General features: G+C 34.9%; 3 protein-coding genes across 3 annotated transcripts; 1 reads left to right on the top strand and 2 right to left on the bottom strand.

Moving 5' to 3' along the window:
- Positions 1-794: 794 nt before the first annotated feature.
- On the bottom strand, positions 795-4,225 carry LOC18048695 (E2F transcription factor-like E2FE). Its single transcript, XM_024188674.1, has 11 exons — positions 3,739-4,225; positions 3,585-3,652; positions 3,434-3,486; positions 3,268-3,345; positions 3,103-3,156; positions 2,915-3,026; positions 2,569-2,636; positions 2,409-2,481; positions 2,252-2,313; positions 1,708-2,110; positions 795-1,207 (listed from the first exon to the last, which is right to left on the bottom strand). Exons 1-11 carry the CDS (start codon positions 3,834-3,836, stop codon positions 1,119-1,121), a joined length of 1,158 nt encoding a protein of 385 aa, XP_024044442.1. The 5' UTR covers positions 3,837-4,225; the 3' UTR covers positions 795-1,118.
- A 1,821-nt stretch (positions 4,226-6,046) lies between these two features.
- On the top strand, positions 6,047-9,643 carry LOC18048694 (anaphase-promoting complex subunit 8). The gene is made up of 4 exons (XM_006439665.2): positions 6,047-6,274; positions 6,711-7,017; positions 7,926-9,176; positions 9,278-9,643. The coding sequence occupies exons 1-4, from the start codon at positions 6,189-6,191 to the stop codon at positions 9,365-9,367; spliced, it is 1,734 nt and encodes a 577-aa protein (XP_006439728.1). The 5' UTR covers positions 6,047-6,188; the 3' UTR covers positions 9,368-9,643.
- A 369-nt stretch (positions 9,644-10,012) lies between these two features.
- On the bottom strand, positions 10,013-11,842 carry LOC18049928. Its single transcript, XM_006439664.2, has 3 exons — positions 11,501-11,842; positions 11,268-11,356; positions 10,013-10,440 (listed from the first exon to the last, which is right to left on the bottom strand). Exons 1-3 carry the CDS (start codon positions 11,528-11,530, stop codon positions 10,293-10,295), a joined length of 267 nt encoding a protein of 88 aa, XP_006439727.1. The 5' UTR covers positions 11,531-11,842; the 3' UTR covers positions 10,013-10,292.
- Positions 11,843-13,438: the final 1,596 nt, after the last annotated feature.

The following is a 13,438-nucleotide window of genomic DNA, read 5'->3' as shown; positions in this document are numbered from 1 at the left end:
TGCGCCTTTAATTATATTAGCTATTTTTTTAATGCAACGCAATAGAATTAAAAAATTACGGCCAAATGTGTTAGTATAAGAATACTGTTTTAATGCAATGCAATTTAGGGTATTTTATGCTGCCAAATGCACCCTAAATAAATTCGAGTTTAATGGACAAATAATTTAAATAAATTAAATATTACATACACTATCATCATTTGATTCTTTTTGTACCTTTGCATCATCAATAATATAATTAAACAAATGATATATCAATTGGTGCATCGAGATTCTATAACTTAGGGCGGAGGCCCGTATATATATATATGTGTGTATGTGTGTATACATATACATGTACACATACACATTTTTGAGTGTTTATCTATTGTTTTGTTATGATATTCTTGTGTTGTAGTTTTGTCATTGTTTTAATTGCACAAGGATTTTCGCGTGTAATAGTTGAGATTGATAGACTAGGCCAGCGCCGTTAAAATTCCTCTACATTTCATCAGAATCAATCTATGAACCCATGAAGCCATTTAATCTCTTTTCAGTTCTTAAAAATTTATATTTCTAATTATCTGTGGTTAGATATTCTTGTGGTTAAATACTCTCTAACTTAAGCTTAAATCTTGAACATTATTCTATATATTATATTTAAACCTGACCTTGTGCTGCTAGCTTATAGTATTATCTCTTAATTTTAATCTCTAAAATATAATACCCACTTTTTATTAAAAAAGAAAAAGAACAGAAAGGCTTTGTACTTGTACCTATATGGCAAAGTACTATAAGTCATTATTGACCCTGGTCACACTTGTTATAAATTAAGGAAAAAAAAAATGTGGCACGATATTGCGCATTCAGTGTCTGCTTGGAAATCAGTAGAAAGAACAAGATACAAGTACATAACAGTTAGCAAGACAGAAACAATCCAATGAATTAACACACCGGATAAGTGTGTACAGGAGTTGGCTGGCATTACATAAATCCAGAGGATGGTCATTCCAAGTAGGAGCAAAGAGAGCGTGCTTCCACTGCGTTTCCATCTCTTCTTTGAGAAATAATGATATCTCGTTGCACTGCCTATGATGAAATTATTTGGAGTTCATTAGGAAAGTCACTGAATTGAAGGATCAGGAAATTTGTCGTATTGTCTTCCCGGCAACTTCAGTATACCATGATTGCCAGGCTTCCATGTAATGAGAAAAAAGGTCTCGGAGAGCTGAAATATTTATTCACAGAACCAACAAAAGGTCAGTATCATCTGTTTATGTGTGTGTGTGTGTGTGTGTGGAGTACAATATGGATGGACAGTCAGCTGACAGACAACAAGTAAACTTCCCCATTTTGGACATGAACATGGTCTCAGAAGCAAAATCTTAACCGGCCAACATAATTATTTTGAGCATGGTTATTTAAAAAAAAAAAAATTAGATACATAAGCTTATTCATGAAATTGCCAAACTTGTCACTGCTTATAAGTATGCTGTTTTATGGAAACGAACAGTATTCATTCGGTGAGCTCTTTAAACAATAAGATGTGAGTAAAGAAATGATTCAAAAGGCTGACCAAATATAGATTTTCTATTTCTGATCTTGCTGATGAAATTTATGGGACAAACTTGATTCAACTACAATGACAGGGCCATGTTAAATATTAATGCCATAGTCAAAACAGTTAGCAATCATAGAATATTGATGAATTAGATATTTAAATTATACCTTGATTGTGATATTGAGGACGATACTTTGAAGTAAGACTTTCCCAATCATGTGCCCCTTTCACATTATTCTTCGAGGTATTGACTTCGGGCACACTTTCAGGAGCAAAAGGACCAAATTGGTAACTCCTTGGGCCCTGATTCACATAATTTTCTGAATTACTTCCATCAACTACCCTTACCAAATCGTCAACTTTCATTTGTTTTTCCATTTTAATACTTTGGCTTATATCCCCATTAATTGAAGTATCCATTCTTTTCCTTTTGAAACTGATGTTTGTAACATCAGTTCCAAATGTCCTCTTCCGTGATTCATCAAGATTCAAAGAATCAGCTAATCCAATCTCCAACCTGTTTACCCCTAACCACCTGAATGCTGGCTTCCTGGTGTCTGCAGTATGGGTCTGCAAGGTAAAAGATCAAAATATCAGAGGACTATATAATCATGACCATATGTAATTAAGTTCAGCTAGATTCTAAATAAATATTAAAACTTAATTTTGAGCTTATATCATTTATAGCCTTTGGGATGATATTTCATTTACCTTCTCAATGAGGTTCATGGAGGACAAGACATTAGCAATGTCATACAACCGTCTTACTTTTGCTGCAGATATAGTTAAGAGAACATCAGTCACAAGAGCTTTTTAACTCCTATTTACAGAGACTTCAAATAGAACAGCAAGTTGAGAATTCACTTACTTCTCATTACAGAAGTATTGTGGGCATCCCCAAGCAATAACTTGGCTACTTCATCTAGGGTGATCATACCCACCTACAAAGAAACACGATACAAAGTAACACTTGCATAACAAGTAAATGACAATTTTAAAAGAATAACCAATCTCAAGATTTCACTCACATTAGAGCAGACAAAAAGCCTGACAAAATTCTGTGTAAGAAGTCCAAGAGACTTTTCTCTTCTACTGTCTGTAAAGGAAACATACATATAAGCTGTAAGTGTGACCATAACGTAATGATGAAATGTCGGAACTCCAATTTTCTGTTATTGTTCAAAACTAAAAGATCACCATAGCATATTGACCCAATGCATTAGGAAACTCATTTAACACAATAACAAATAACAAATAAAGGCACACTTCAAGTGCCAATAATATGGCACATAAATTGTACACACTAATGCTTCTAATCAAAGCATAAGCTGGTCAAATAAAACAATAACAAGTATTATATCTTTATATAATTACCATTTTTTGAAGATTTATGAGCAGATCTCGGGTTTAAACTATCACTTTGGCTTCCAGGATTGGGATTAGAAGAACTATCGTCGTCTTCATCATCATCCTCATCGTCTGAACCCTAAGACAAATAAATGAATGAATTTCACTTTTACCCAAAAAATAAAAAAGAACATTGTAAACCTATTTTGACCTACTTTTGCGCTATTGCCGCCATCAAGTGTAGTGAAAGCGTCCCTCAGGCCTGCTTCCTATCATCATTTCATCAAACCAAACAACATCAGAATTAATTTTCACTATAAAATTCCAATTACACAATTTTTTAAAAAAAGAAACAAATCAATTTAAAACCTTAAAAGTACCTTGAGCTCCTGCAGAGCGCCGGGGATTGCCTTGAACCCCTTCCACGTATACTTATTTTTCGCCCTTCTTGTAAGAACCTAAATTAACAAATTAAAAGTTAAAAAAATTACACAAAAGAACTGAAGAATATAAAAAATGAAAAAGATTAAAGATCAAAAAACTCACTCCAACACTTTCCAAGACATTGACGATATCATAGATTCGCCGCCTTTCGACGCCTACAAATACAATTCATCGAACGAATCAAAACCTCAATAATCACATAAAATTATTAAACTAGCAGATAAATATTTAAAACTAAGAATGAGATAAAAACCTAATTTCGAAGCGGCATCGTCAAGGCCGATCGATTCAACACCATCTCGGTTGTACAAGCTCAGGAAACTGCAAATGACAAAATAATAAATATAAATATCAAGAAACTTAAAAAGACAAACGGAAATAGTAATAAAGAGGAATTGAAAGAGTACTTGGAGCAGAGGAGGCCGAGGGATTTTTGTTTGCGGCTGTAGGCATAGTGCCTTGAAGAAGGATCTTGAACTTTGGTTGAAGAGGAAGACTGCGGCATCGTTTCGGTGAAGGATTTGAGCGAACTGTATGTAACTTTATAGAGAGAACTGGAGGATGGAGAATGGAGGGACCGTTAAGAATGTTGACTAATGGCGGGGTGTAAAATTTGGAGTAGGAGGGATCTGAAGGAGGTTTTTTTTTTTTTTTTTTTTTTCCCTGAAAGTTTTGAAATGGGAGCTTCTGATGGATTAGCGGGAATTTGAATTGAGATCTGGACGCGCTTGTTTTGGGTTGAGAAATCACGTGTTTATCCTCGCGTGGGCGCAGCGATTAAGGGTACTTGTTCGTAATTTTGTTTTGTAACGGAAGAATTCAGAAATGATTAATCCTAAGATTTGGAGATTGTTTGGGATTGGGCGTAAAAGTACAATTACAATGTGGTTTATGAAACAGGTGGCGCGCAGTTCACAATTGGGGAATCCAATCATATGACGGATCCAGCTACGGTACCACCGTAGTACCCGTAACACTGGTTTTGTCTTTTGTCCCAGCAGTGTTGTAAAATTTCATTAAACCCCTTTCATTCATTTTTATTTAAATTTTACCTCATAAATATTAAATTAATTTTTATTGCATCCATATAAACATTATAATTAACACCTTATACTATTTGTTATTTATACATTTTTCTTCTATATTACACATTTATCACAACACCCCTCTCTTTATCACAAATACCAACGAACCCGACCCGAATTTCGTTTCCATTTCCTTCCACGCCACCGGCCAAGGTTGGTACCGATCGGAAGATTGTACGACGCCGGTCATCTCCACGCCATCCTTATCACAAAAATAACCGGGTCAACCCAACCCGAATTTTGTTTCCGTTTCCGGCAACTCCATCGGCCAAGGTTGGTACCGATCGGAAGCTCGTGCGACGCCGGTCATCTCCATGCCATCTTTGTCGCCGTAAAGCATTCGGAAAGCTGCCGATCGAAGCAGTGAAAAGTCACTGAATCCCCGCTTCAATTCGCCGCTGTTTCTCCAGTTTCCGGTGACGCCACCACTTGAGTTTTGCTCTCCACAATTCCCTCTGTCTTTTCTGACCAACCACAGTCACTGGAGGAGCCGATTTGCCGTTGATCGGCCGTTGAAGGATTCACAGATTTGGAAGAAATGAACTTAATATTTGTAAAGCAAAGTTCAAATAAGAATAAGTGAAAGGGCTTCATGAAATTTTACACAGAAAAGACAAAAGCAGTGGCCTTGTGCCACATAGGCGAGTCCTCCTATGACGGTACATCATCCAAACATTTAAGTTTCGGAAGTAAACATTTATGCTCTATTGCATTTATGTAGGTTCATTTTACATTAATTAAAATAGAGTATGAGAATTAAAACAAATTATTTATTTAAACTATAAAAATTAAAAGTCTTTAGATAAAATATAAGAATAAGTTAGTTGTTGTTGTTGTTATTATTATTATTATTATTTTATTACTACTGCCATGGTTTAGTTGTTTTGGCCATTACATTGCATTTGAAGCTAGGATCAATTTTCTTTGACACCAATCTTTTAAAAAAACAAATTAATTTGTATTCGTGTGTAGAGTTAGATGAAGTTAAGGTATGCGAACTACATGAGAAAATAGATTTGAGCTTGAGCCATAAATTTCATTTTTAAAAAATTAAAGATGTAATTATCACTTATGTGAATAAGAATCAAACCCCAAATCTCTTTGTAATAAAATTCACCAGTTGAATCAATCATTATATACATCATAGTGAATGACTTTTTTAAGGAGCGCATGCTTTTACATAAAAAACTTTTTTTAAGAACACATAAAAAACATTATGAAGAATTTAAATAAATAAGTGTGGTTCTTCACACGTTATAGTAAAAATATTATTTTTTTTTTCAAAAAAAATATCATCTACACATGTCTATAAATAATGAGTGAGGTATTGTTTGAGATATAAATTATATATTATAATTATGTAATTATAATATTATTGTATCATCATGAATTTATTTAAATAGTTTTCAAACAACGTTCTTTTAACCAATCACCTGAATTTAAATTTGGAAGAGGTAAGAGGCTGAAAATATATTGAGCTTCCCACCCTCGTATCTTTTAAATGAAATGTGTAAAAATAAAAATAAAAGTCTCTAATAATATTATTAAAATAAAAAATGCAGGGGAAAAATAACTATTATTTATTTATTTTTAATCAGTATTATTGATTGACCATTTGGCATGACCTAAATCCACCAAAATCAAAAGTAATCGGCTAAATTCAAAAACCTGGGCGCGGAACCGCGGAACAAGAAGACTGAACTGGCTAACAAATTAGCGGTAGTTAATGATCAAATAGCATTAATTCTTAGAAGAAAATAAGAAACAGATCGATGAGTTCGAAAGAAAGTTGTAGAAATGAACTCCGCTATGCGATTCGTCAACTCAGTAATCGATGCCTTTACTCTGCCGCCAAATGGTACTAAAACCCTAGACCCCCAGTTACTTCATTTTCTTATTATAATAATTTTTTTTTATGCTTTAATTTTTGTTTTTAAGTACTAAAATTGGTTTTGTATCTTCAGTAATTAACAATTAGCTTCATCTATTTGATTCTCCTTTTCCGAGCGTGACTGTGATGTTTAATAAACGATAAAGCTGCAGCCTTGGTGATCCATTGGTCACTGAGGATGTTGAGCAAGAATGGGGGTAAAATCAAATTTTGACCTTATTGTTGGCTTAAATTTTGAAGGGAAGAACATTTTAGCTAAATGATTGATTCATGATCATTTAAGACCAGATAGATTTTGTTTGAATAAGCAACCAAAATGTAAGATTTTGAATGAAAATTTACTAGTTTAATTTTATTTTTTATTTTAATACCAACGAGTTTTCGTGTGCCATTATATGTACAGGGCAGCAGAGCAGTTGGTGGGAATCGAACAAGACCCGGCAAAGTATACACCTACAAACACTAGATTCCAGCGTGGAAGCTCAAGCATACGAAGAAGGTTCCGCACAAATGACATCACTTCAACACCAGTAGCTGGTGTCTCTTATGTGTCCACTCCTGTTATGGAAGAGGATGAGGTAGAGGATAGTGACTTTTACCTTTTGGCAAAGTCATACTTTGATTGCCGAGAGTACAGGAGGGCTGCTCACGTACTCCGTGATCAAACTGGAAGGAGATCAGTGTTTTTGCGCTGTTATGCACTTTATCTGGTTTGCATCATTCTTTTTAGCTTTTAGCTTTTTATGTTCACATTTCATGGCTTTATACTGAAATCCCCATGTTGACCTTTTCTGCCTGAATTCTAGAATCTGCACAGCATTTTTTGCTCAGTTCTACCTACTATTTACATTCCCTGAAGTTGTATAATTAGTACTCTTCAGCATTGTTTTGAATGGTTTTTTAATTCCAGTGAAGCTGAATTTCAGTTTTTTTTTTTTTTTTGGGGGGGGGGGGGGGGAAGTTTTGGATGTATGTAACTTAGATGCTAGGGTCCTTTTATTTCTGCTTCTTCGGTGCTCCTTTTTATACTTACTGTACCATGATTGATGTCCTGTTTGTTGTGTTTTAAATAAAACTTATCATGTATTGAAATTGAATCAATCAGGATAAAATAGTTTATGCAGAAACCCACCTTCAGTAAATATTTGGATTTTGTAAATAGGCCATCACAGTCACCTTTGTTTATGTGGCATGTGGATAACAGTCATCAAAACAAGTTTAACAAGTTCTCCATAGAAACTAGGAATTTCTGTTACAACCCACGCCAGGTTGTGCGAATTAATGATTCATTGGTAAATGTGAAGTTCTTGAAATGCACAAAGACAATGTCGGCATTGATAACTTAAATAAAGTTGGGAAGATACTGTTCAACAAGAAAAGAATTTTAGCTTTGACCCGGGGAGGATATGATTTAAAGGGACACGTAATATTACTTTTCAAAGGACTTTAACTGTCTGTAGGAGCAGTTCGTAATCTTATAATGCATCATTTTTTGCTTAGGCAAGTACTTGTACATTTGCTAGTGCCTTTTATTGGTACTTTCAGTATTATACAAAAAGTTTTGCTATATTTAGGGAGTTTTATGTTCATGTTATTGCCTATTTGTTGCTTAATGAAGGCTGGAGAAAAACGGAAGGAAGAAGAAATGATAGAACTCGAGGGTCCATTAGGCAAGAGTAATGCTGTGAACCGTGAACTAATATCGCTGGAGAGGGAGTTATCCACATCTTGGAAGAATGGGACAGTGGATCCCTTTGGTTTGTACTTATATGGTATTGTGCTTAAAGATAAAGGCAATGAGAATCTTGCTCGTACAGTTTTTGTGGAGTCTGTAAATAGCTACCCTTGGAATTGGAATGCCTGGTCGGAGCTGAAGTCCTTGTGCACTTCAATTGACATCTTGAACAGCCTTAATCTCAATAACCATTGGATGAAGGACTACTTTCTTGCCAGTGCTTATCAAGAACTTAGGATGCATAAGGAATCCTTGACGAAATATGAATATCTACAAGGCACTTTCAGCTTCAGCAATTACATACAGGCTCAAATTGCTAAAGCCCAGTACAGTTTGAGGGAATTTGAACAAGTTGAAGTAATATTTGAAGAGCTTTTAAGAAATGACCCCTATCGAGTGGACGACATGGATATGTATTCCAATGTGCTTTATGCGAAGGAGTGTTTTTCTGCCCTAAGTTACCTTGCCCACAGGGTATTTATGACTGATAAATACAGACCTGAATCTTGTTGCATCATTGGGAACTACTACAGTTTAAAGGGGCAGCATGAGAAGTCTGTTGTGTATTTTAGGAGGGCCCTCAAGTTAGACAAAAATTATTTGTCTGCTTGGACACTAATGGGACACGAGTATGTTGAAATGAAAAATACTCCAGCAGCCATTGATGCTTATAGACGGGCCGTAGATATAAATCCACGTGACTATCGAGCCTGGTATGGGTTAGGACAAGCTTATGAGATGATGCATATGCCTTTATATGCTCTTCATTATTTTCGAAAATCTGTATTCTTGCAGCCGAATGATTCTCGATTGTGGATCGCCATGGCTCAGTGTTATGAAACTGAACAGCTTCACATGCTTGAGGAGGCAATAAAATGTTACAGAAGGGCAGCAAACTGTAATGACAGTGAAGCAATTGCCCTGAACCAGTTAGCAAAGCTGCATCACGCACTTGGACGTGATGAAGAAGCGGCATTCTACTACAAGAAGGATTTGGAGAGGATGGAAGCTGAAGAGAGGGAAGGACCAAACATGGTTGAAGCTCTGATATTTCTTGCTACCCACTGCAGAGCGCATGGCAGATTTGAAGAGGCAGAGGTGTATTGTACTCGTCTTCTGGATTACACTGGCCCGGTGAGTTTTACCCATCTGAAAAATTTGTAGAGAGGAAAAATAAAATGTCAAAACTGGTTTATACATATTTTTAAGTTCTTAACTTCTGTGCATGATTGTAGGAAAAAGAAACTGCAAAGATTATGCTTCGAGGAATGAGAATGGCACAATCTAGTTTTCCTCCAATGGATGTTGAACACTTTCCTCCATGATTTTTATGCTATTACTTAGAGAAGTTAAAATTCCTTCTGAGGCAGCTGTGAGTTATTTACAGTTTTGAGGGAACTGTCAACTTTGAATAGCTTGAGATATATTGAATTTAGAGAGTCAAGCATATCTTGGTCGTCTAACCGAAGAAGCCATTGTATTTTCTGATATAAATTATGCTTTGTTTATTTGGAAGATGGATATTCCCAGTGCAGGAATTCAAGTCTGCATATGTTGCATTAACTTTAAAGGTTGTAAATTTGTAGCATGATCACATTTCATTGTATCAGTCAATGTTTACCTTCAGTGTTGTTTACTGTAGTGTTCTTAACTTCTGAAGACGGAAGAGTTGACGCAAATTGTACAACCTGGAAAAACTGTTTTACCTTTTATGCTAAATTTTATTAATCAATTTAATACTTTCCTTCTCTATATTCATTTCAGCTATAGCTGAGACTTATAACTCCATAAAACCATACTCATAAAAGTGTCCTTTCAATAAGTTATTTTACTTATAGAGCTTGAGCAATTCTGTTTGTTAGTTGATCTATTTTGGCTGTCCACTGTTGGAAATTGAAGCATTATTGCTACCAGTAGAGGCATTTGTTAGTTTTACAAACACTCCAGAGTTAAAAACTTTGATCATCATCTCAAGTTAATAATATATCCAATCTTGATAAAAAAATATTGTTGCTCCAGAATAGAAAAATAACATATTACAGAAAAGGAGTAGAATTCAACGGTAAAGGTAATAAAAGACAGAGCACTATCAATTAACTGTGTTGTCTTGGAGACACTGATCCATTTCAGACAAACACAAATCAAAGTGTTTATATCCACCCAAATCTTATTTCCATTTGATATATGAGACCTGAAGTTCACACATACCACTACAAAACACCATTAAATTCTCAAAGGAAGCAACTATCTTCACTGAGGGTCGGTGAAGAAGCTGTTGATTTTCGGCATGATTTCCGGGGTCTTGTTGCGGACATATTTTCTTAGGAAATGCTCAGAATACTTTTCTCCCTCAGCATAATTCTCCAAAACTCCTGCAGCTCTGTTTTGCTTGGTCACCCTGATTCAACAAGGCCAAAAGAAAGATTGTAAGTCAAGCAAAAGTCATCACATCTGTGTACCAGAATGCATATAATCTCCTCTCCCCTCTATATGAAGCAAATAAGACAACAGGCTCCAACAAATAAAAACTAGCACTGAAATCTCCAAGCCACGTCTTCCTTAAATAAGTGTTTCTCTAGCACCGTAGAGCTCAATATCAAAACCTATAATAAGCCTAATTCGTCCGCTGAAGTTAGGTGAGCTCTACATCAACATTTTAATCATTTTGTCAACAAATAGACATGGAGCAACTGCAGAACCACTTAAATCACATAGCGTGCAATCAAAAATTTCACATGCTTAAAAAATAACAAAAGTCCTCTTCCAATTTAATACTCAAATAAACATTCTTCCAAAAGCACAGATGCCATGGTACCATCAAACACAGCATTTAGGCCGGCTTTTGCTTACCGGTTTTTCAAACAAATTTGAAGTTTCATTTTTTTCTTATATTGTTATGATATTGGTGATACCTTCAAGAAATAAAGACTGTTCCTAGATTTCAAAAAGAGATTTATTTCCACTTTTTTCTTTGACACGAAAGCCAGAACTGCATTTTTTCTTTCTCTAACATTGATTTGTCTCCTACAATAATCTAATAGGACAGATTAAATCAAGCCTACTATAGGACAACCCAAATTTCTAACCTCAAAATCCACTCCATTCACGTTAGTCTAAACAATCAGTTTTTCCGCTAATTATATCCAGTTAGAAATTAAGATCGCCATGTACAAATTTTATTAAAATAAAAAATGAATAATTTTCTGGATAGAGTTAGCGGGAGACCTGACTTCAGGGTTGATGCAGATATTGCGGACGAGTTGCATTCCGCAGATCCCGACAGCAACGCCTACAGCCGCGAACAGTGGAAACACCTACACGTATATTTCAAACTTATCAATTTGTTGAGATCTATATGAACTCAAAAATAGCATTACGGATTTGACCAAATCCCATCAAAACCAAGCCAAGCAATATTGGCGTTAGACAAAAAATTAAACGCTGGAACTTGAACGCACCTCGGGCCTAATCCATCGGTTCCCGGCCATTGTATGCTCTATATGAAATTGGCAGCGGAGCAAGTCAACCGAAGGATCTGGTTCCTGTTTATCGCCAAGGAATACGCGGGATAGATGGCAAGAGAGACGAAGTATTTATTTTGATTTTTGACCAGGGGTTAGGGCTTTCATTTTTTCTTATTTATTTATTTCTTTTTAGGTACTCATTGGTCGCTTTACGGAAGCGGTCGGTCTGGCTGCGCTCTCTGTCCTCCAATCAGTAAACGACACGTAGCTCGGTAAACGTTGGCGTCCGGATTCCTTCTCTTTCAGCAACTTGCAATACCGCGTTCGTCGTTTGCAACAATTTGCAACCATCTGACGCTGTGTTTATTCATCGGTTATTTATTAGAATCGACTAAAATTACAATGGATTATTATGAGAAATGAAAAATAAATATAAAAATAATAATAAGATGTTTATTTAAATTATAGGGATTAAAATTTAAATGAGTTGTACTGTCATTGATGTGTTTATTTTATTTTAAAAATCAGAATGAATAGTAACATATTACTAAAATGTCCTTAATTATTATTAGTATTGTCTATAATAATAATTACAATTATTATAAAAAATTGTTGTTAATAAAAATAATAATGACAGAAATGTGAACAATAACAATAATAACGACGACGGCTTCAAAAGAAGAAGAATAATAACAATAATAATCACAATCATCATCAGCAGTAGTAACAACTGACAGTGAAACAACAGTAGCGATCAGGATGAGCAATATTGGCGACCGGCAATAACAACGTCAACAAGCAGCAATGGAAGTGAGTAGTGGCGATGACCAATGGGTTCTCAACAATGATATTAACAAGCAGTAATGACGATGAGATTGATTTGTGAAGTGCTTGCTAATCTGATTTTTTTTTCCAAATACTTAAAGGAATGCTAAAATGGAATTACAAGGTTTAAGTAGGGGTAATTTAGTTAATCTAAGGAACGGAGAGTATGATTCTCGAACCGTCTTGGGAGTCATAACTCGATAAGTATTCCCAAGTTGGTGTAGAGTCTACTAATTTGATTCTTATTCGCCCTACTTATTTTAGAAATAAACAAATCAATCTATTCGACTGTTTAACCTCCAAAATTATTTCATTAGCCTATGTTTCACCAACAACCTAAACCCTTAAAAATGAAGGTATTTTTCAGTAATTTAGGCCTACGTACCATTGATATGTATAATATAATCTAACATTAGAAGAATGATACTTTAAAAGATAGAGTGAAAACTCCTTACTTGTATACATAAAAAAAAAGAAAGAAAGAAAGTAAATTAAGTATTTTTTATTTTAAAAAAAAACCAATATCACAAACTTTTTGCGATTTGGCAAACGTAGGGAACCGAACAGACCATTGTGCCACCACGTCCAAAGTCATTCGGCACAGCCATTAAAGCTGTTGATGTAAGTAAGAATCCCAAGCCTTGCTTAGAAGCATTGCAGGTAACGGTAATGACATAATTTTCATGAATTTGGTTTTGTTTTTTACCCTTGCTTTTCATAGTTAATAATTGGGACAACTTGAAACTGAATAAAAGGAATTCTGAAGTATAAAATAATAAATGGCTCGAGAGAATGATAGTCTGAATTTAAACTGGCTTTTTTTTTTGTTAATGAGTTTTTCAATTGTTTCTAAGCATCCAATGCGTTAAAATGGTGTTGCTTGAGATTAGAAAGAAGAGATTTGAGTCCGAGAAGGCATGAGAGAGAAAAGAAAAAAAATTAATTCTTTTTTTTTTTTAATAAAGATAACTATGGAAATTAAAAGAAGTTAATTTAAAAGTAGAGACTGATGAAATAAACTACAGATCAAATATTATTCCTCATTTTCATTCTTAATTAGTAATACACCCATTACATCCACACAAAAATAAAGACAAACAAATTAGT

Source organism: Citrus clementina, unplaced genomic scaffold, assembly GCF_000493195.1.
Source record: "Citrus clementina cultivar Clemenules unplaced genomic scaffold, Citrus_clementina_v1.0 scaffold_3, whole genome shotgun sequence".
Taxonomy (NCBI): Eukaryota; Viridiplantae; Streptophyta; class Magnoliopsida; order Sapindales; family Rutaceae; genus Citrus; species Citrus x clementina.
The sequence above is the reverse complement of the archived record's forward strand: the minus strand, read 5'-3'. Positions and strand labels throughout refer to the sequence as shown.

Coding starts and splice junctions, on each gene's coding strand:
- LOC18048694 (XM_006439665.2), top strand. CDS start 6,189: ATGAGTTCGAAAGAAAGTTGTAGAAATGAACTCCGCTATGCGATTCGT. Junction 6,275..6,710: donor CTTTACTCTGCCGCCAAATG/GTACTAAAACCC, acceptor TTATATGTACAG/GGCAGCAGAGCAGTTGGTGG. Junction 7,018..7,925: donor GCTGTTATGCACTTTATCTG/GTTTGCATCATT, acceptor TGCTTAATGAAG/GCTGGAGAAAAACGGAAGGA.
- LOC18049928 (XM_006439664.2), bottom strand. CDS start 11,530: ATGGCCGGGAACCGATGGATTAGGCCCGAG. Junction 11,357..11,500: donor ACCGATGGATTAGGCCCGAG/GTGCGTTCAAGT, acceptor ATATACGTGTAG/GTGTTTCCACTGTTCGCGGC. Junction 10,441..11,267: donor TGCATCAACCCTGAAGTCAG/GTCTCCCGCTAA, acceptor TTGTTGAATCAG/GGTGACCAAGCAAAACAGAG.
- LOC18048695 (XM_024188674.1), bottom strand. CDS start 3,836: ATGCCGCAGTCTTCCTCTTCAACCAAAGTTCAAGATCCTTCTTCAAGG. Junction 3,027..3,102: donor ATGGCGGCAATAGCGCAAAA/GTAGGTCAAAAT, acceptor TATTTGTCTTAG/GGTTCAGACGATGAGGATGA. Junction 2,111..2,251: donor CCATGAACCTCATTGAGAAG/GTAAATGAAATA, acceptor TTTACCTTGCAG/ACCCATACTGCAGACACCAG.